The sequence below is a fragment of the Nyctereutes procyonoides genome, unplaced genomic scaffold, assembly GCF_905146905.1.
Source record: "Nyctereutes procyonoides isolate TBG_1078 unplaced genomic scaffold, NYPRO_anot_genome, whole genome shotgun sequence".
Lineage (NCBI taxonomy): Eukaryota > Metazoa > Chordata > Mammalia > Carnivora > Canidae > Nyctereutes > Nyctereutes procyonoides.
In genome coordinates, this window is record NW_026575047.1 from 22,036,739 (window position 1) to 22,057,538 (window position 20,800).

General features: G+C 44.7%; 1 protein-coding gene across 2 annotated transcripts in view; it reads left to right on the forward strand.

Annotated features, from left to right (window-relative positions):
• Positions 1–20,800, forward strand: part of STX18 (syntaxin 18) — a 120,183-nt gene that overhangs the window by 85,857 nt on the left and 13,526 nt on the right. For both annotated transcript variants that reach the window (XM_055326145.1, XM_055326146.1), the window contains exons 4-7: positions 425–502; positions 666–732; positions 12,608–12,723; positions 20,135–20,223. In XM_055326145.1, the coding sequence (XP_055182120.1) occupies positions 425–502; positions 666–732; positions 12,608–12,723; positions 20,135–20,223 (350 nt within the window). The remainder of the gene's footprint in view (positions 1–424; positions 503–665; positions 733–12,607; positions 12,724–20,134; positions 20,224–20,800) is intronic.

Here is a 20,800-nt window from a genome sequence, read left to right on the forward strand (position 1 = left end):
CCTTAGAATGGGGGTGGCTGAGCGGGGAAGACAAGTCATTCCAAGCTGAAAAACAGCCCAGACAGGCAGGAGGAGCGTGGGGCTTGAGTCTGATTTAAACGTGTTACTTGAAGGTCAGCTTAAGCATTGGATGCTGTTAATACAAAAGGGGTCAGCTCTCAAGAAGCAGCAGCATCCACTATGATCCCTGCGTGCTGGAATAAACCATAAATTCTTTGACTAGTTTTCTGCAGGTTTAATCTTTTACTCTTGTGAAGCCCAATAAATCTTCCTCTTTTAAAAATGTAATGTCATTTGACACAGACTTGTTTTATTGCTGTATTTTTACAAATACTTTCCATAAAGAAACTTCTGAGGAAGCTGATGAATTGTTCCTTTGTGTAATTGAACACAAACGTCTGACTGCTGTCCTTTTCTGTTTCAGCCCACAAGGAGATACACTCCCAGCAAGTGAAGGAGCACAGGAGTGCAGTTCTGGATTTCATCGAGGATTACTTAAAAAGTATTTCGTTTTATCTTAAAGGTCAAATGTGGTATTTCATGATAGATGATAGAACATTTAGCTTTGCTAGCTGAAGACGGTAGTGTCTCCTTATACTTAATGACACCATTGCCTGAGAAGCGGTTTTAAATGGTCTCTGTTCTGGTGTTTTCCCCTACAACAGGAGTATGTAAACTTTACTCAGAACAAAGAGCCATCCGAGTTAAACGAGTGGTGGATAAGAAAAGACTGTAAGTATCGTCTCTGCTGGTGTTCCTTAACTAATAATAGTAATGATAGCAACTAATGTTTATAGAGTCCTTATGCTTTACAACATATGGTACTTGGATTTTTTCACAAAATGCTGTAGCTAGGACTTACGGAGCACTGCCTTTGTGCCAGGCACAAAGATTTGTACTAGATTTGTCATTAGCTCCCAACCACCCTGTGGGGCAGGTACCATTCTTATCCTAATTTTCCAGATGAGGAGGCTGCCACTTGGGAAGCTGGGTAACTCACTCAAGGTCCCATAGTCTGGAGGTGACGGAGCTGCACTTGGGGCCCAGGTTGCTTGTTATTTCAGAATCTGTGCTCCAGCCCATCTCCTGTTAATAATGCTGGGTGGCTGGCAGTTTTAGCCATCTTATGTCTTTCTCTTTGCCCCTGCTGCCTCTCCTTGTTCCCTCTTCAAGTGTTTTCCTGAGGCAAAAGCTGGGGCACAGCAGCCAGTGCTCCCCTGGGAGGCATTCCTTGGGTCATCTTCGTCATGTGCCTCCTTTCTAACAGAGCATTCACTCGATGCCACGTGCTGTTGTCAATCCCCTTTTGCAGGTGAGGACATTAAAATCCCAGGAGGTTAAGTGACTTGCACAAGGCCCCCATAATCAAAAAGCAACAGAGCGAGACTTCAGGATCTGCCGGTGCATGTGTCTGTTCCTGACCCATCCTCCCCTTGGGGGGGTGCATGCCAGCTTCTAGAACACAGGGACTCAAAACTACTTCCCTTGCGGCTGGTCAGCCAGCCTGAGATAGGATTCTTAAATGAGCGGGGAATGCTGGGTCCAGGCTTCAACTCTTGACCGCTTTTAAACTGGCCTTGGAAAGATTTTAGGGCATCCTTTCAGTAGGTAACAGAACATACTACCTGGGGACCAATTTTCTTAATTCTTACTATTGAGATCCCCAGCACCACCCTAGGGGCAGATGGTGTGCTTGGAGGACTTGCGGGATTCACGGCTGAGATTTGTTACAGTGAAAAGGTGCAGAGCAAACAACAAAGGGGAATGGGGATGTACAAAGGAAACCAGGAGTGGGCTTCCAAGAGTCTCCTCCAGTGGAGTCACACAGGATGGTTACTTGTGACAACTTGTGTGAAATGCCCACTGGGAAAGCTCTTTGGAAACTTACCAGCCAGAGGCTGGTCACAGGGTCATCTTCTAGTTGGCACATGCACAAATTCCAGACTTCACAGAAGGAAGGCAGGTGTTCCGCATAAACCACATTACCCTCCTGAAGTCCCAGTTCCCAGACGCCAGCACAGGGCTGAGCCTGCACACAGGCCCTTCCCCGGGAGGGCAGTCTTAGGCCTGCTGTATTAACTCTTGTGTGCACTAGTGAGACAGATTTGAAACTGTAATGCCAACAAGTAGAAGCATTTGTGGGGGATAGTAAGCAGATGAGTCACATCATCTGTCAGCAAATAATTATTTATTACACAAGACGATGAGGATAGATAGATAAAGAGATAAAGTTGCTGCCCTCAAGGAGCTTAGAGTCAATCTGGGTTGCTGTGGAAACATGAGAAATAAGCCAACTTAAGATTTGTCACAGTTAGCCCATGAGCAAGTTCGGGAGGGGAAATGGTGCGACGGAGAAGCATCTCATCATGCCTCAGAGCTCACACTCCGTGGCTAGAAAGCCAGTGTTCGAGACCTGCCTCTGCCACTTACAAGCTGTGTGACTTTTGGCGGTTTCTCTATACTCTAGTTTTCTCCCTTGTAAAATGGAAAAATTTAAAATACCTATCTTGTTGGGTCCTGAGAACAAAATGCACTGGTATAGGGATGCCTGGGTGGCTCAGTGGTTGAACATCTGCCTTTGGCTTAGGGCATGATCCCAGAGTCCTGGGATCGAGTCCCACATCGGGCTCCCTGCATGGAGCCTGCTTCTCCCTCTCCCTATGTCTCTTTCTCTCTGTGTGTCTTTCATGAATAAATAAAATCTTTAAAAAAAAATGCACTGGTATAGATACAGTGCTTGTGGTGAATGTTAACATGTTAGTTTGGATGGTTATCTACAGTTAAGCATTCATCCTGTGTTTGCCAGTGTGGTAGTTTCATTTGATCCTCCCAGCTACTCTGCTAATAATACATACTAGTATCTGGTTTGATAGAGGGCATCGAGGCCCAGAGAATCTGGGTTACTGGCCCAGCCTCACACAGCTGAACCAAGGTTTGAATGGCAGGGTAACATGGCAGACTTCTCAAACAGTGGCCTTTGTGTTGGACACAGAAAGAGGAGAATCTGGGACAGGGATGACAGGGAAGAATGCTGTCCCCTCTCCGGGAGGAGTGCAGGTAGAGGGGTGCCCAGGGTCCATCCTGAAGGAGAAAGGCAGGCTCTGGCTTCCAGTAACTTACTATCCACACAGGGTAGAGGTCACCTGCACCACCAGTGGGAGAGGTGCCCGTTTCTGCTTCCTCACCCAAACAGACCCTGACACTTGAGACCTAGCAGGTACCCCAGGTAAAAGTGGGAAGAGGCTTTGGCTGCTGCCTCTTCATTTCCTCATTCTCAGCAGAGGTTTTGACAAATTAAAATCAGTCAGATGGGAGTTGTTCTCATTTTGACAGTCAAGTACAGGCTCGTCTCCTGCTGAATAGCTGCCCTGTGCCAATTACTTTGAGCAAGAGACCTTGGGGGAAATAACTATGTGACCCTCACAATGTAGTCCAGCCTCCCCTTAGTTCTTTCCTCACCTGTCCCAGAAGACATTGGCCTAAAACACACATAGAATTTTGCCACTCCCTTGCTTCCCACATCTCACAGAGGCTGAACTTCACAGCATGGCAGCCAAGGCCTGCAATGACCGGACAGCAGCCTCTGCTTCTTGATCAGTCCCTGCAGATCCCCGCTCTGACTATATGTGACTTTGTGTTCGAAAGAGGCCTTATTCTCTGAAGCCCTCATGCCTTAATCCTTGCTGATGTCTCTACCCAGAATGCCCCTCCTGTATCTCCATATTTTCTGCCCCTTTCCCACTGTTCCTTTGGCAAGCAAACTCCTATTTGTCCTCCCAGGCCCGATTAAGATGTTGCTTGCTCTGTAAAGACTTCCTGGCTCCTGCAGGCCATGCTAGTTACTGCTCCATCTGTGTGGCTTTCATTGAACTATCACATGCCCAACTGTGTTGGGGTAACACACGTGCTCTTGGAGAGCTGCCATTGTACCACCCGAGCCTGCCACGCAGATGATACACGTCCTGGGCTGGGGAAGCCATCACTGAGGGCTGTTGAGTTAAATAAATGACTGGTTGCCTGAAGATAAGTTGACTCTCAGAGTTTTTATTGTCAAGTTGGATTTGTAGGTTGTTTTTGGATTATTCTGTTTTGATTGGTGATAGTTACTGATAAAAATCATTCTCACAAAATAGATTTGAGAAACCCAACTGCTCATGTTTTATGGCAGAGTTGCTACTGTCCTGTTTCTTTTGTTCTTGACTGAAGTAAAGCATATGTGTTAGTGAAGAACTGATGGTTTATTCTGAATTTTTCATAATGTAGGAAAAAAGATTCTCTCTGTTGGTGTTCATTTTCTTACAATGGTGACAATACACTGATCTCTCATAGCAAAGGGTGCTTATTCCAAAACGGGTGAAATGTTTTGCTTATTAAGCCAGCAGTAGTCTCAGCTACTCCTTTCTTTATGACTGTGTTTACTTAGAAGGGTAGTGCCGTTGTTAAAGATGACTTTTCTCTCCTTCCCCTAGTAACTGTACTATCTTGAGTTGACAGTGGCACCTGCTGCTAGTTGTCTTAAACTGGACATGAGGGTGATAACTTTTATTGGGGTCACATATCTCTTCTTTCTCCTGCTAGAAAACTGTGAGTCCTTTGGAGGCAGGAACACTGTGTCTTCCATCTCTGTGGTCCCAGCACCTTGATCAGAGCCTGTTGCAGGGCAGGTGCTCAATTAATGGTTCTTGAATGAAGGAAGAAATGAGACATGGTCACTCATTCCTGGCTTCTCAGATCTACACAGTGAGTTTGTAAGTTGGAAAGGTTGTGGGCCACCATTGGACACAACACTGGCACAAGTGGCCTTGTCATCCCAGAAGAGTTTGAAATATCCCCATTATCCTCCCAACTACCTTAAAGCACTAATATTTTGGTTATAATTGAACTATCACATGCCCTCCCAGGAATATCCTCTAAAACCATCTGAATTAATCAGAAACATCTCTCCTTTTCAGAAAGTAATCAGGTTCTGTATTACTGGCTTGTTCTTGGGGAAGAGGTTTAAGGTGGCAGTCTAGAAATCAGTACAAACCTCTGATAACTCTTTCCTGTGAGTTCAGAGGATTGTCTGTGGAGGCACAATAAACTCTATAGGAGTCCTGGAACACATTCAAACTTTAAAATATAAGACCTGTCTTTTTAAAGCACTATTTCTTGCTTATCCGGGGCAGGGGGGTGGCATCTGGTCCTGTGTCTGCCCATTGTGACCTCACTTTAAAGTTTGCTGGTTTGGGCCCATATTTGAACACATTACTTTCAGTAGTACGAGGATGTTCTTAGAGTGGGAACTTTGGGCTATTTTCTCCTGTCTCAAGGGAGAGTTGAGAAGGTTCAAACATCTGAGAGATGGTGGTTTTTTCTCACGTTGGGGGAGATGAAACATTACGGAGAAAGGACTAGGCACCTCTATAGCACTTTCTGCATTATCAGTGTAGCTCCAAGTTAATTTCCAGAATATTAGCACATCTGCTGTTAAAATTCTAATGAAGAATAATATAAGTGAGAATTCCCTAAGGTATCTGAGGAGATCCTGGTGACCTAAGTAAATGTTCCTCTCAAAACAGTTTCCATGGTCAAACAAGCCTGAGGAACACTTAGGGTAAAGAGTTTTCCAGGTCCCTGCGTTGCCTTGTGCCTCGATTACATTTTCCTCAGCCCTGCTCACTGTGGAGCCATTCACTCCTGAAACACAGGCCAATACCCTTCTGAAAATACTCCCTAATCCCATGGCTGGGTACATGGCCTTGAGTTTATTATTTATTCCCTTAAATTGGTACAAAAGATCAAAATTTCACTACATTTCATTTTTCCTCCTCCGCTTAAAAAGAAAGGCACTGGTACTCTTGCAACACATACTCTCAGCATACTTACTTGGTACTTGCAGAGTATACTCATAATATTGTTCACAGTTAGATTCCTTCATCCCAGCTAGACTGGAAGCTTGATGAGGGCAGCATTGTGCCTTTTGCCTTTATATATCCAGGCTCTAACCCAGTACCCTGCATATAGTAAGAGCTCAAGAAATTTTGCTGATGATGGGGGAGGATAACGATGATAACAAAAATGAAGGAAAACACAAAGTCCTATGATATGATACGAGGTCCATAGCAGTGATTTTGTCCCTTTTAAAAATTTCAGAGTTATGTACGTATAATTGATGTAGCACTGGAAAATATTGAAAGTGTGCATTGTGGTAATTTGATACATGGGATCACTATGGAAGGGCTTCTGCTCATCTAGTTCAGTAACACACCCATCACCTCCTATACCTGTCGTCGTCGTCATCTCCTCCTCCTCCTCCTCTTCCTCCTCCTCCTCCTCCTTTGGTGAGACTGTTTCATTCCTACTCTCTCAGCAAGTTTCAGTTTTACAGTACAGTGACATCAACTGTAGTCAAGATGTTATTCATTAAATACTCAGATCTTCTTTAATTTAGAGCTGACAGTTTGTGCCCTTTTACCAACCTCTCCTTGTTTCCCCACCCATGATTTTGTAGTACTCAACTGTCTAGAACAGGGGATCAGCACACTGTGGCCTGTGGGCCAAGTCTAGCCTTTGCTTGTTTTTGTACAGCCCTCGAGCTGCACATGGTTGTTACATTTTTGAAGGTTTGCAAAACAAAAAGAATGAAAAAAGAATACAAGATGGAGATCATATATGTTCTACAAAGCTTAAAATACTTACCATCTGGCCCTCTGGATGTGACCCCCAGGCTCACAACAGGCTTTCTGAGAGGCAAAGGACAGCTTGTTTGTGTTTGGTGTTTGCAACCTATTGTGACAGATGTGTATTCCACTGTGCAAGTCAGGTTCACAGCTCCTGCCACTAGTGACCCCGCCACCAGAGCTCTATCTGAACTGAACCCTATACGCTGGTCAGCAGGACATGTTTCTGATTCTGTGGCAATATCAGATGGCTCTACATGTTTGCTTATTCTCGGGTTTTATACTTCTCTCACAGCAGACCAGTAACAAACAGCTCAGTCTCGTACCAATGTATGGACCTCACTTTGTGCAGCAGAGGCTCGATGCCCAGTAGATATCTGTGTGGGTGTGAAGATGGCTTACTCACGATAGTATAAGGCATTTCCTGTTCTGTGGAATGCACAGTACCTGTGCCAGAGTGGATACCTTAGTCTGAAAGCCACTTTTGAAATGATGTTACTATAATAATGTATACCGAAAAAATACTTCTTTCTACCAAGAGCCTTTTTTGGGGGCAAAAGAAGTGAAAGAGCCATACTTGACTCTGGAATATTAATCACTTTCCTCTTAACTTTTGTGTAATGCTAAGAATTTCTTTCATACATTTTTTTGTTTCAGAACTGAAAAGTTTGATTCCCTCCCTCTTTCTGTCTCTTTCTACTCTTCTTAAATTTTAAATCGAATCCCAAGGTTTCCAAATGAGGGACCTGGAAACAGATGTTGGCCAGGTGGAAACTGTGTTGATTGCAACTGTGAAATGCTCAGCCTTCAGTTAGAAAAATCAATTTAAATAAATCATGGGGCATAAACTGATCTTTCTGATGAGTTTTTAAAAATTACTTTTTTCCAAAGTGCCTTCAACTAGTTAATTTGTAATTTCCCTGAGGATTGCAATAGACATTCTGTGTATAATGAGATCTGTTTTTATCGCTTAAAAAAAAAAAAACTCAACTTCGTCTGTCTACTGCATTGCAGTCTTTTATTCATTTTAAATTGAAAACTGGCACATTAGCATACTCTCGACACAAAGGATTACAGACATTACAGGAGCCCTTTATTTAAAAGTCAATTAAGCCCTTCTTCCTGAACAATTGAGTATTGCAGCCCTGGAGTAGGGCAGAGTAGGGTGGATGAGTGCTGTGGGGGGCCAACGTTTCCCTGAGCAGGTCAGAGCCTGAGTAAGGAGAGGGGCACACCCATGTGGGGGTCAGAGTGACAGTGGAGTTGATAGGTTGGTTATATAGGGGTACTGGTCAAATAAGTAAACATATAAGGATGATGCAAACCAAGATTCACAGTCGTCAGGGAAGTGAAAAGGAAAAAGCTAGAATGAACCCTGTGGTGTTGGATTGCAAAGGAGAGATACTGGTGTGAACTCATGGGTTGCAGTTTGCATAGGTAGAGAAATAAATACAGTTGGAAATGAGTAGTATGTATAGGTGTGCAAATGGACCTGGAAGCGGTGATACCCCAGTAGCAATAAGCCTACTTTGCATTCAGATCTTGGCTTCTCCATAGCGGTTTCAGCTTCTGGGAACCAGAGCTCCTTGTGGAAACAGCTAAGTCTGGGGTTGGGACACAGAAAGTATAAAATGAGCCTGGAACATTTTGTCAGAGCAGACAGCAAGGAAGAACTCAGAGGATGATAGGAAAAGGACACAAGCCACTTTGAAGGGGCTTCTACTGGCCAGGTTAGAGACAATTTGAGCATCAAATAAATGATAGTGGCAGATGATGATCCACTAAATAGGAATCATGAGTCCATCTATGGAGGAATGTAGAAGTGAGTCATTGAAGGTTTGAAATTGATAATTCCATAGATCAAAGCACTCCCTCCACCGTAACTTAATAATTACAAAGAGGAAAGTAACTTTGCAATCAGGAAGCCTGGCAGCTACCACCTTAGTCAAGTGATCAAAGTGAAATTAGGGACAACCTGACAGGATGCACAGAGAAGACTGTAAGTAGAATATCCCCTTTTTATACTGAAGATACATAACCTGCATCCAGCCTCAAGGGAGGTCAGACAAACCCAAAAACTCAAATTGGGGGCTATCTTATAGGATAACTGGCATATCAATTCTGTATCAAGGTCATGAAACTCAGGGAAAGACTGTAGACCTGTTTAAGCCAAAGGAGCCTGAAGACAGATGACAACTAGGTGCCATGTGATTCTGAACTGGATTTTTTTGTTATAAAGGGTGTCATTGAGACAACTAGTCCAATTAGAATGGGATCCAGGGAAAGTCCGGAAGTAGTATATCAACATGATTTTGATGGTTGTGTTCTGGTTGTGTCAAAGAATGCTCTTGTTTTCAGGAAATCCTAAAATACTCAAGAGGTGAAAGGGCATTGGGTTGGCAACTTACTTTCTGATGGTTCAGGAGAAAGGGCTCTTTGTATTGTACTTAAGATTTTTTCGCATGTGATTGTTTCACAACAAAATGAATAAAAACACAGGGTACCATCTCACATTTATTAGAATGGCTAAGATAACTAACAGATGTTTGGGGTCAAGGGGGTGTGCCACCGCTGGAACTCTCATCCACAACTTGTGGAAATATAAAATAATTCTTTATTAAAATAGGCAAATAATTCTCCAGCATACAGGGACCATCCTATAACCCAGCGGTCGCACACCCAGCTTCCCAGTGCCTGCCATGCCCTTCCTGCCCTTGCATGCTTGGCAGAATGTTGCTTCTTTATAAGAGCGCGCCCAAAAATTATCGTGAAGCCTTCATAGTAAAAACTTTCAGCAGACTAGGACCAGAAGGTGTGCAGGAGAAGGTTCACCCAGCACGTGTGGGATGTCCCAACTCTGCACATTACAAAGAAACTGGCTCTGGGCCAGTTCCTGGAGATAACTTCCAAGCTCTGGGAATATCCTGCTTGACAAAGAGTGTTTTTTGTAGAACTGGAATCCTGGGCCACACTGGCAAGTTTATGCCAACAGTGTGATTATGATGGGGGCCCTAGACCAAACCATTTGATTTGACCTGTGGGGTAACTGGAGACTGAGCTAAGGTCAACCACTTGGGTGCTCCATGCTACATGACTGACTTCCGATGAAAACCCTGGATGCCAAGGTTCCAGTGAGCTTCCCAGGTTGACAGTACTCTGTATGTGAACAGGTTCTCGTTGCTGGAGAATTAGGTACTGTCTGTAGTATTCATTGGGACAAGACAACTAGAAGCTTGTATCTAGGTTTGTCCTGGACTTTAAGGAGTAGAATTGAGTGATTCATCACTTACATACAGCACCTGGTGCTCATCACACGTGTCCTCAACACCCATCACCCATTTAGTCCATCCCCTGCCCACTTCCCCTCCAGCAACTCTCAGTTTGTTTCTTGTGGCTAAGACTCTATTCTATGCTTCACCTCTCTTTCCCACCCCCCCATGTTTATCTGTTTTGTTTCTTTAATTCCACGAGAACTGACATCCTTATGATAGCTCTTTTTCCCATCTAAGAACATGATATCTGTTTCTATTTGTCATAGGACATTTTTGTATCTTTTAGGAGTGTCTTTTAGTTTTTCATACATGGGTTTTGGGGTTTCCTTGTTAAGTTTATGCTGCAACATTTGTTGTGGTTGTTAGTTTTTTATCTTTTGTTTTGGCTGTTATAAATGGGGTCTTCTCTTTCCCTGAATCTTCTCACTGTAAACCTGGCACTTTTGCTGAACCTTTAAGTCATTGTTTTGTTATTATAAGCAGTGCTGTGATGAATATCCTTATAATAATATCTTGGTGTATTTGTGATACTTAGGAGAGCAGATGTATTTTCCAAAAATGGTTGCATCCAGACATATCCCATCCCACATGGTCTTATTAAAATCAATTTTGAAAATCAATTTTGTTACTGCTCCATTGAGAGGAAAATGTGACATCTGTATTCCCTTCCCTTGAGCCTCAATGGACCATTATAACTGCCTTGTCATGGTGTAGGGCAGAAATGGCAGTGTGTGACTTCTGGGCAGTTATAAAAGGCAGTGATGCTTCTGCCTCAGAGACTGCTTGCTTTGGGCCCCTGAAGAAGGAACAAGGCTCCCATCTGTCACCTCCTTGGCAGCCATGTGAATGAGTCTCCTTGAAGGGGAATCCTCCTATGGCATGCCTTTGGGTGATGCAATCCCAACTGCCACCCGACTGCACCCTTACAAAGGACCTGGAGTCCGAACTGTCCCACCAAGCCACTCCCAAATTTCTGGCCCCAGAAACACTGGTGGATGGTAAAATGATTATCGTTTCAAGGCACTAAGCTTAAGAGTGATTTGTTTCCCAGTCATAGTCACTGGACACTTAGGAAGGCTGATATTATAGTTACTTTTGAAAATTCTTTTATGAATGTTGTAGAAAAACATTCCTAAACAGCCTTTCATAATACATTAGTCTTCTCCCAAAAGCCCCATGAAAATTGTTTCTGCAGTCAGATTATTTGGGAAAGACATCCATCTGGGGAATTAAAAATATATTATTAGCATCTTGAAAGGCTCTAAAAAGTTGTAGAGTAAAATACCCATCCTAGCTTGGACTCCACTTTTCTCAGAGTCATTTGACCAGAAGCCCCTTTTCATGGAACACGATGGGTAGAATCTACTTTCCATGGAGCAGCCGTTAAGGGCATGCCTCTGAGGTAGGTTCCCTAAGTCACGGCCAGCCCAGCCAGGTACTGACTGTGTAACCTGGGGGGAGTTTCCTCCCAGGATACTAATTTCCATATAGCTCCGTTTCCTCCTCTATAAGAAGGTCTTTAATACCATTACCTACTTTATAGGGATGTATGGCATTAAATAAGTTTATCCATATAGTGTGCTTAGAAAAATGCCCAATACATGATACGCCCACAGTAAATGTTAGTTGGCATCAACAGGGTCATCCTAATAAGTATTTACATTATTCTTTTTCATTTATAGGCTTCCTGACTAGTAATATGGAATGCATCATAGATCATTTTCGCAGTCTGCCCATAATTTTTGTAGTGCTATATGGATTCCAGGAAAGCTATTATTATAAAGTTTATTGTTTCATTATCAACAAGTTCTTTCTCTTACTAGTTACTGACCGTTACAAGGTATCCATTCATTCAACCTGTATTTATTAAACACTGAATGCCAGACACTCATCTAGGACCCAGGGCTGTGCAGTGACCATGGCCCATAGCCCAGGACCCTGCTCTGCAAGTGTGCCCTCCAGTAGAGCAAGGCAGGCAATAAACAAGTGAACTAGCAAGTCATCTGAGACTCTGGTGACTCTTCATAGCTATGAAGAAGATAAGGGCTACGGCACAGTGTGATGTAGGGGAGCCTGTTTGAGATCGGAAAGTCAGGGTAGGCCTCTTTGAATAGGTGAGATTGAGCGTAGACCTGAAAGTAGAAACTAGTATAGCCAAAGGAGGACCCCTGAGGCAGATGCCAAGGGCAGAGGCCTTGGTTCCTGAGACAAGTTGCTTCCATCTGGTGGCTATTTAAAGACTTGTACTTTCGTAGTTAACTTATTTAAGATATTACTTATATATACTACATAATATGTGTGTGTGTGTGTGTGTGTGTATTTAGCAACACTTTGCACTGGTGTGAAACAACCAGCTTCCTGGACTTGTTCAACAGTCAGCCTTCGTCTCACACCTGTTAAGTGCGGCATCAGTATGTGGGGCAGGTGTGTGCATTCTTTCCTTCAGCACCTACTGGCTGCATTCTCCTCCCTTCCCCTACTCCCTGCAGGTGGTGACACTGGTTCCTTCTAATAAGTGCCCCACTGGAGGTGTGTTGGGATGGCTGCTGGTTAGCAACTCTGCTCTTTGGCAGAGGGCACAGGACACATGTGCAGGGGTCACATGTGACTCCCTCTGTTGTCAGAAAAGAATCTTGTGTCAGCAAAGTATATGATTGCTAATTATTTGTCTAGATCTAAGTTGGAACCAGAACCACATACAAAGACAAGAGAATCCACGTCTTCTGAGAAAGTTTCACAGAACCCTTCACAAGAGTCTGAAGAAAAACCTGTCACTGAAGAATGTCCAGGTATGAACTGAAATAAAAATCTTGCCTTCCATCTCTTGCTTATGACGTATTGGCAAAAATACAAAGCAGAAAAAGGAACACAGTCCTAGACATCTTATGTTTGCACTTTCATAAAGCAAAGGAAACACAGAAGGGGAAACCTTTTTTCTACCCCAGTTGGAGCTAATAACTGTTGGGACAGAGCAAGAGGATTCCTCCAGTCACCCAAGAACAGCAGAGTCCAGGGAGAGGGCCTGAGTTGCTGTGTACCACTAGGGTGGGGGCTGGGGACTCAGAACCAGGAGCAGTGTAAGAGCTTTGTGCTCAGGGAATCTTGCCTGCTGGTCTCAGGAAAGGTAGGGCACTGCCTCCCCAGCCCCCACGTGGTGCCCTATCCCGTGATCTCAGCATCCTGTTAGCACCAACCTGTGTTCCACCCTGTGTGGCCTGCACATGCCTACTTTGCTGTGTCTCAGGTGTAACAGGCACAGGATTTTGCTTTGCGTACATCCCAGGATGACAGTATGCTGAGGCCTCAGGGGCTGGTGTCTTCCTCAGTCCCCTTTGTCCATGTTACCACAATGGCTGTCATTTACTGTGCATCTCCCAGATGCCAGGCACTGCCTTGAATCTTTACAGACACCACCACCACCATCCTTAGAGCAGCCCTTTGGGATGGGTATTGTGGTCCTGTTTTTGATGAGCCTTCTGAAAGGCTTTGAGAGGCTGGGAAACTTAAAAACTCATGAATTTCAGACTCGGATTTATATGCAGATCTGTACTGCCTCTCCATCTGATTCAGAACACAGTGTAGGAATGAGCACCTGAAAGATGCCAGGGGCCCTCTCCACGGTTGGGAACAGTGTCAGTGGGGAGACCAGGCTCGAGCAAGCCCTGCAGTGTGCTGGGCTCATGCAGGGGCTTCAGCAGCAGATTGGGTCTCATTGGGTCTTTTGAGGTGGTGCTATCGTCATTTTACATGTGAGGAAATTGAGCTTGGAAGAGATTATATAACCTGTTCAAAATCAAAACCAAGAAAGGGGCAGTACCTAGGGTACTTTTTTGGGGCCTGAGCCTATCCTTTCTGCTGGCTACTTTGACCCCATGGGCCAGAGGACTGGCACAGACATCACTCATGACCTAAGGGAGCCCAGCTTTGCATAAGATAACACATAGGGCTATCCTATCTCCCTCATTTACTCCCAAATTTACTCATGGCAGACACAGCATATTCGTCCACTCACTCATTCCAGAAATACTGTTAGGGCTGATGAGAATGGAGAGAAGCCAGTACAGATTTTTCAAGGCCCAGCTGAGGGTAGATTCCCTGTGAAGAACTCTCCCCTTGCTGAGCCCTGAGCCCATACTGAGTGTTGCTGTGCTAGGCATTGTGCTAGGTGCTAGCGACAGTAGGGAGTAGAAAATAAGACCCCTCTGCTCATAGTCCAGCAGATGCTAATAGAATAATCACACAGATGTATACAATCATTGTATGTGCCATACAATAGAGGGTCCTGGTTGTAGGAGAGATTTGGCCTGTCAGAGAGGTCGGAGAGCTTGGTGTTTCAGTAGAGACCCAAGGGCAGTGAGGAGTGAACCCTATGTCTCTCTGGGGGAAGAGTCAGAGGCAGAGGAAATCAGAAGTGCAGAAGCCCCAAGAAGAGAGCCTGCCTGGCCTGGTGGATGAGCAGCCTGGAGGCTAGAGAGCAAGGGGAGAGGGCAGAGGGATACCAAGTAAGGAAACACCAAGGTACCAGGATGCTTGAGGACTGTGGCTTTTATTCTGAAGGACGTGGGAAGCCATGGGGGGGGGGGGTTGCACAGAGCACTTCACAGCCAGCTGTGTTTGAGCAGAGCCCCTTTGGTTGCTCTCTTGGAGAAGAGAAGTAGAGACAAGAGGCTGCTCAAGTCACCCAGAAACAAGAAAATGGTGGAGCATGACATGCCTGGTAGCAGGGCAGTGGAGGGAGAGTGCTGGAATTCTGGTTACATTTTAAAGTAGAGCCACAGCATTTGCTTCCTGAATGCGGGACAGGCAGGAGGGAAGGGCCAGGGAAGGCTGTGGTGTTTTTGACAAGGGAGAAGTTTGCTGTCCTTCACTGTGGTGCAGGAGATTGGTTTGACCAGGGACCCAGTGCCAGGCATATTAATTTTGAGGTGCCTCGTAGAGATGTTGAGCAGGGAATGGGGTTTACAAGTCTGGAGGTCAGGGGGCAGGTCTGTAGGCAGCATCGATCCCCTGAGACAGGCTGGGGTCCCTCCCCCCTTCCCCTTTCCCCGAGTGAGGAATGAGGGTGAATAAAGGGAGGATGAAGGCCTGAGGCTCCCAGTTACTTTCTGTCTTCCCTGCTTTTTCCTTCTTCCTGGCATGTGCCACTATCCTTCTGTTTGTTTTACTCGGGTCTGTCCTTTGTAATCTGTCTCCCCTACTAAAATGGAGGTCCCGTGAGGACAGGAATTTCTGTGTTTTGTTCACTACTGTAACACTGACACCCAGACAATGCTTGACACATAGGAGGTGCTCAGTAAATCACTGAAAACAGTGAAAGGAAGGAGGAGAGGAGGGAGGCAGGGAGGTGACCTGGAACATTGCCTTCACTTGCCGTGGAAGTGTTTCCTGATATAAAAGGAACCTAATGCCTCTGTGTCAATAGGAAATATGCCACCAGAGTGAAAGAACCCTTTTCCTCACAGTTTAAATTTTTTATTTTAAAGTCAGTGTTTGCTGTTTTATAATCATGAGGTTATCTCCTGACGAAGCCAGCCCACCAGATATTGAAAGCGAACTCTCCAGTTCAGCTCCTAATTCCTGTGTAGGAGACAGGACGGTATGAAGAGAATCTCTTTTGAGGCCATCATGATCCCAACTCTAGCACCACCTGGCACCTGTGAGCACCAGTTCCCTCATTTTTAAAATGAGGGTGATGAGACCTACCTTCCAGGGGTATGGGGCAGAGGGTGTGGGTTGTCATGAGTGTTGCCTTTACTTCCTGCTCTCCTTGCATCTTGAGACACTGCCCCACCTTGGTCTGTCTTGGTCCTCAGATGTCTCTGAGATGCCTTGTGGCCTGTCCTCTCCTGTCTTTTCCCCTGCACCCTGGCACCTGCCTGCTTCTTCTGGCTCGGCCTCCCTGTCCCCCTCAACTCCACAAACCACCCTTGCCTTTCAAGGTCATTTGGTGACGCTTGTTATGTAGCCCTCTCTTCCTTAGTTACAGGAATCCCAAAGACTAGTAAAATCTGAATCAGCACTTACTAAAAATGTACACGACTTACTCTACGTACAAATTCCTGCATATGTAACAAATTGTTAAATACTTCATTTTGTTGTTTTTTACCCCAAAGAAAGCAATTACCATTGCCATGTCTCACCTTTATCTGTTTCCTGCTTGTGGGTCTATAAGGGAATAGAAGAAATATGGCTGCAGCCCGGAGTCATGGAAGGGACTCGGTCAGCCTAACCTGGTTTCACAGTCTGGCCTCTGTCCTGAGACTCTGAGTCTGTGCTTTCTTGTGGTATCACATGGCCGTGGTTTATCGTGAACATCACGTGAGGGGGCATATGAAGCTAGCAGCATCTGGCATGTGGCATGGGCAGGAGGTATTCCACAAATCCCGTCTTATGCTATAGTTTGTAGAGCTGGCTGTGGAGAGATCCATTGCTTGATACCAAGAACTGGGCAGTATCCTCCTTCAAATGTAGTATTGGAAGTCAGTAGGTTGGCATAGCTAGCAAAAGAAGTTAAAATCTAGCTTAGAAAGGAAGTTTTCTCTATGCATAAACTACCTGGTGTTGTATACAGAACATTTTAAGGAATCCAAAATTTAAAAAATCTCAGTAAATGAGTTTATCAAGGTCGTAGGATAGGATCTACCATAGTCCGGATGCCAAGTGCCAGCGTTACATGTCAGGGCAGTGGTGGAGATGGAGATGGTGGTCCAGAGAAGCGCCCCATCTCCAGCCATAGTAGTTTGGAGCTGCAGATGAACTCATAGGTGGGATAGGAGATGTGAGGGACAGAGGGACAGAGCACCAAGGCTTGGGCGTGAGTGGCCCATTGGACTGTGAGGAGAAGGCAGGAGGAAGAGGAATCTGGCAGCAAAGCTGGGAGAGGGGATGGGGGTAACACCAGAATTCTTGTCTATGCAGGCTAGGTCCAAGACACCTGGAGGATTTTCAGCTGGAAACTGAGCTGGTTGTAGCAGTGAGCAGAGAGCTCAGGGAGGGCCTCAGGACTGGAGACACTTGGGAGCTGTGGGGAGAGGCCCTGCGGAGCCCCAGGCCTGCCTGCAGGTGAGCGAGTGTGGGAGGGCAGAGGCAGCCGCCCACCTCTGTGCTGCTGCCCTGTTTTCTGGGGGCCTTTGACATTTCATCTGTCCCGACCGGCCTCCATGCTAGCGGGTCAGTGTTCCCCCAGCCCCAGCTGCTCCCTGTGAGGGGTTGCACATCTGCTCCTGGACATTGCGCTAATAAATTAGAATGTCTACAATGAGCAGAAGGACTTTGTCAGCCTGGGCTATGTGGAATCCTTTGGCCTAACTATTCAGTTTTTCATTTCTCTGTTGAAACACGAGCTGTAACTTAGACAAAAAAACACTTCAGAATAGGACTAAGTGGCATAGTTCTAGGTAGAGGATGGTTTCTTGGTTGCCACACTCCTGGTTTTTGTTGTTGTTGTTTTTTAAAGCCATTGGTTTGGTTACTTTTCATTTAGCAGTATCAAGCAGATCTGTGGTCATGCAGCCCTTGTCTTCATCGTATGTTTTGGCCTTCTTCCATATTCTTACTGGGCCAGCACGAGAGGTCTGCATGGACCTGTTGTTTTTAAAGATTTTAGGTACATATGTATGTTTGAGGGAGCGAACTAGCAGGGAGTAGGGGAAGAGCAGAGGGAGAGAGAATCTGAAGCAGACTCCCTGCTGAGCACAGAGCCCAGCACAGGGCTTGATCTCAAGACCTTGAGATCATGACCTGAGCTGAAATCAAGAGTCATGCGCTCAACCAACTGAGCCACCCAGATGCCCCCCTTCATGTACCTGTCTATAATTGTTACCCTGGTTTTCCCTAGCATTAAGATGGATATGGTTATTTGTGAATACTTCTACACTTTTTGAATGAGCCATGGTTCCTGCCCTCAGGGAGCTCACAATTGATGGGAAGGACAAGATTCCAGCCCCTGAGAAAGTGAGTAGTGCCCTAGGAGAGAGCACAGGTGGGAAGAACAGAATTCACTCAGAGGGGACTTCAGGAGGAAATGCCCTGAGAAATGAGTCCAGACCTAAAATGGAAACTTTTTTAGATATAGAGGAAGAGCATGAGCACAGAGGCCAGAAAGCATGGAGTGGTATGGGACATATTCAGTACGGCACATGGAAAGAGGAGGAGTGCAGGGACTCAGGCTGGCAAGGTGGGTGGGGCCCGGCCACGCAGAGGGCCTGTTAAGCCACCAAGGAGCCTGCACATGGTTCCTGGCGCCGGGGTCCCTGGAGGTCTGTGCAGAGGATAGTTTGAAGAATGCTGTGCTTCAGGCTGATTCTTGGGTAGCAGATCAGAGTGGCACCCGGCAGTGACCAAGGGGGGGCAGGTTGTAGAGCACGCATCCTCTTAGCAAATTTTACATTCCAGCTTAGAGCATTTATTCTTGGTGCTGATGTTAATGGTGTTTCTGTGTTTTTAATTTTGACATTCTTATCCTTAACGTCAAAGTAAAAGCTTGACATGGAGACCATGATGAGGTTAAGTAGGAAACAGAGGGCTCTAGGGGTGGACGTGTGGTGAGGTAAAAGTGCAGAGGTTCCTACCCGAAGATGTCCTCTCAGAAAAACACCTTACCAGTTTCTAAAGGTGCTTTCTCCCTCTCTTTTATATATAAATTATATATGTTTATTATATTTATTATAATAAATATGTTTATTATATGTATATTATATTATTAATATTTATAATAAATATGTTTATTATATGTATATGTATATTATATATTAATATTTATATGTTTATTATATTTATGTGTATATTATGTATAAATCATATATATATAAGTCTTTTACAAATATTCTAGCAAAAATAGCCATTTATTTTAAACTTCCACAATGTTCTGGACGACATGGAGGTTTTTTTGCGATGATGCATCTGAAATAATAGTACCTTGTGTACAGGGTCTGCCTAAACTGTTTTCTCTAAATTGGTGCTATGATATGTTCTTTTCCCTGATCAGTCTCAAAACAAAAACTCTGGACTTTTGCCTATTTTGTGGGGCTGAGATCAGCTATGGGAAATTTACTGAGGGTGAGGAAGAAAAAGCAGCAGTATTTAGCAACCTACTGACAAGCCTAGAGCCCCGCTGAGACACCAGAACCTAAGTCACCTTTAAAAACCCCGTTACAGTGTCCACCAGGGACAGATCCTTTCCATCCACTCCCCTGTTCCCTACACACACTCCCTTTGAGCCAGGCAGGCCTGTCTAACATGGTCCTTCTGGGTGGCACAGCCCTTTCTACGAGCCTGAGCTGTTGGTTTACTTCATCAAGTGACCATCACCTGTTTGTGTGGTTGCGGTCCAAAAGTTCTGTAGAAGGCTCATACACCTCTAGTTAGCAGTTTGTGCTCAGATATCCATCCTGGAGCACACCGAAGAGTGCTCTAAGGATGGACTGGCCCATGGTACCAGTATACCTGTGAGAAATCCAGATAACCAAAGGTTTATCAGTTGGGGTACAGCTACACAAGGAACATTCCCTACAATGGAATATTATGCATCAATTTAAGAGAATGATACAGATCTTTGTGACTGATATAAAGATAATCTCTGAGATATGGGAAGTTTTAGAATAGTGTGCTAAAAAGAAAGCACTACACACAAAACTACGTATTTCTAGATGGAAGTAGGGAAGGCAGGGAGTTCGATATCTGCATGTATGTGTATAGGCTGTGTCAGGTCTGTGAGGCTACATCAAAGTACTGGCAGTGGTTACTTCTGAGACAGGAATAGGATTAGGGAGTGGCATGTCACTTCCTGCATTTTTTTTTAAAACAAAAATACTGATCTATTTGGCAGTATTTAAAAAGTAGAGGGAGTGCATGAGTGTGTGGGTTGTGTTTTGAAGTAAAATACACTTGAAGACTGGTTCTGAAGACTGTCCCTTTGGTTTGGTTTGCAACCATTGCTGAGATCACCATAGCACTGAAATGCTGTGCGTGAGGCGCCTTCTTCCCCTGCACACACACATATACGTATGCACACACATGCACACATCTAAGCATGGTAGGCGAACTGTGGAGGCGTGCCTGAGTTAACCGGATGTGGACAAAACTATCACTGTCTCATGTTCGTAACATGCCTGCATCCGAAGCCATCCTCTTCTAAAATGAATTCTTTTGCCTTCTGCTTTTCTTCTTCTTCTTCTTCTTTTTTTTTTTTTTTTTTAACAGAAAAGATTCCGGCAGAATCACAACCTGAATTAGGTACCTGGGGAGATGGCAAAGGTGATGATGAATTATCCCCAGAAGAAATACAAATGGTAAGGCTGTTCTCTGCCCAGTCGGGTGTTGCTAACTGGTGTTAGTTAGGAGGTCATCCTAAATTCCCTTGCCCTGATTATTATACTGAGTTCTCAAAATAATATTTTAGATACAACTTTTCCACTTGATTTCCTAATTCTTAATATGCTTTTCATAAGTTTTAAATTTGCAGTAGCATAATTAAAGAAGAAATTGCCTTGGAATAATTTTACTAATATTAGATTCTTTTCAGCTGCAGCAAAATAGTCCTCCAGACTAAATGGGGCTTTTATAATTACTACTGTGGTGCTTTTTAATTGTTTGAATTGCTGGTGTTATGCTAATGTGGAGAAAGCATAAGTAAAGACTGAAAAATGAAGAGTAACACGTTAACTGCTAAGGTTGAGTTGCCAGTTGTAGGCTGTCCTCCCTGGGTGAGTTTCAAAAGGAAACTGATAGGTCTGGCAAGAGCCCCTGCCAACTCGTTTACAGCAGTGTCTGTGTACAGTTCTTTCGGAGGTTGGTGTGACCAAGCCAAATGGAATATGTCTTCCTGTGGTGGGGAGCAGGTGCCTCCTAGCACTGCCCTGGTGCGAC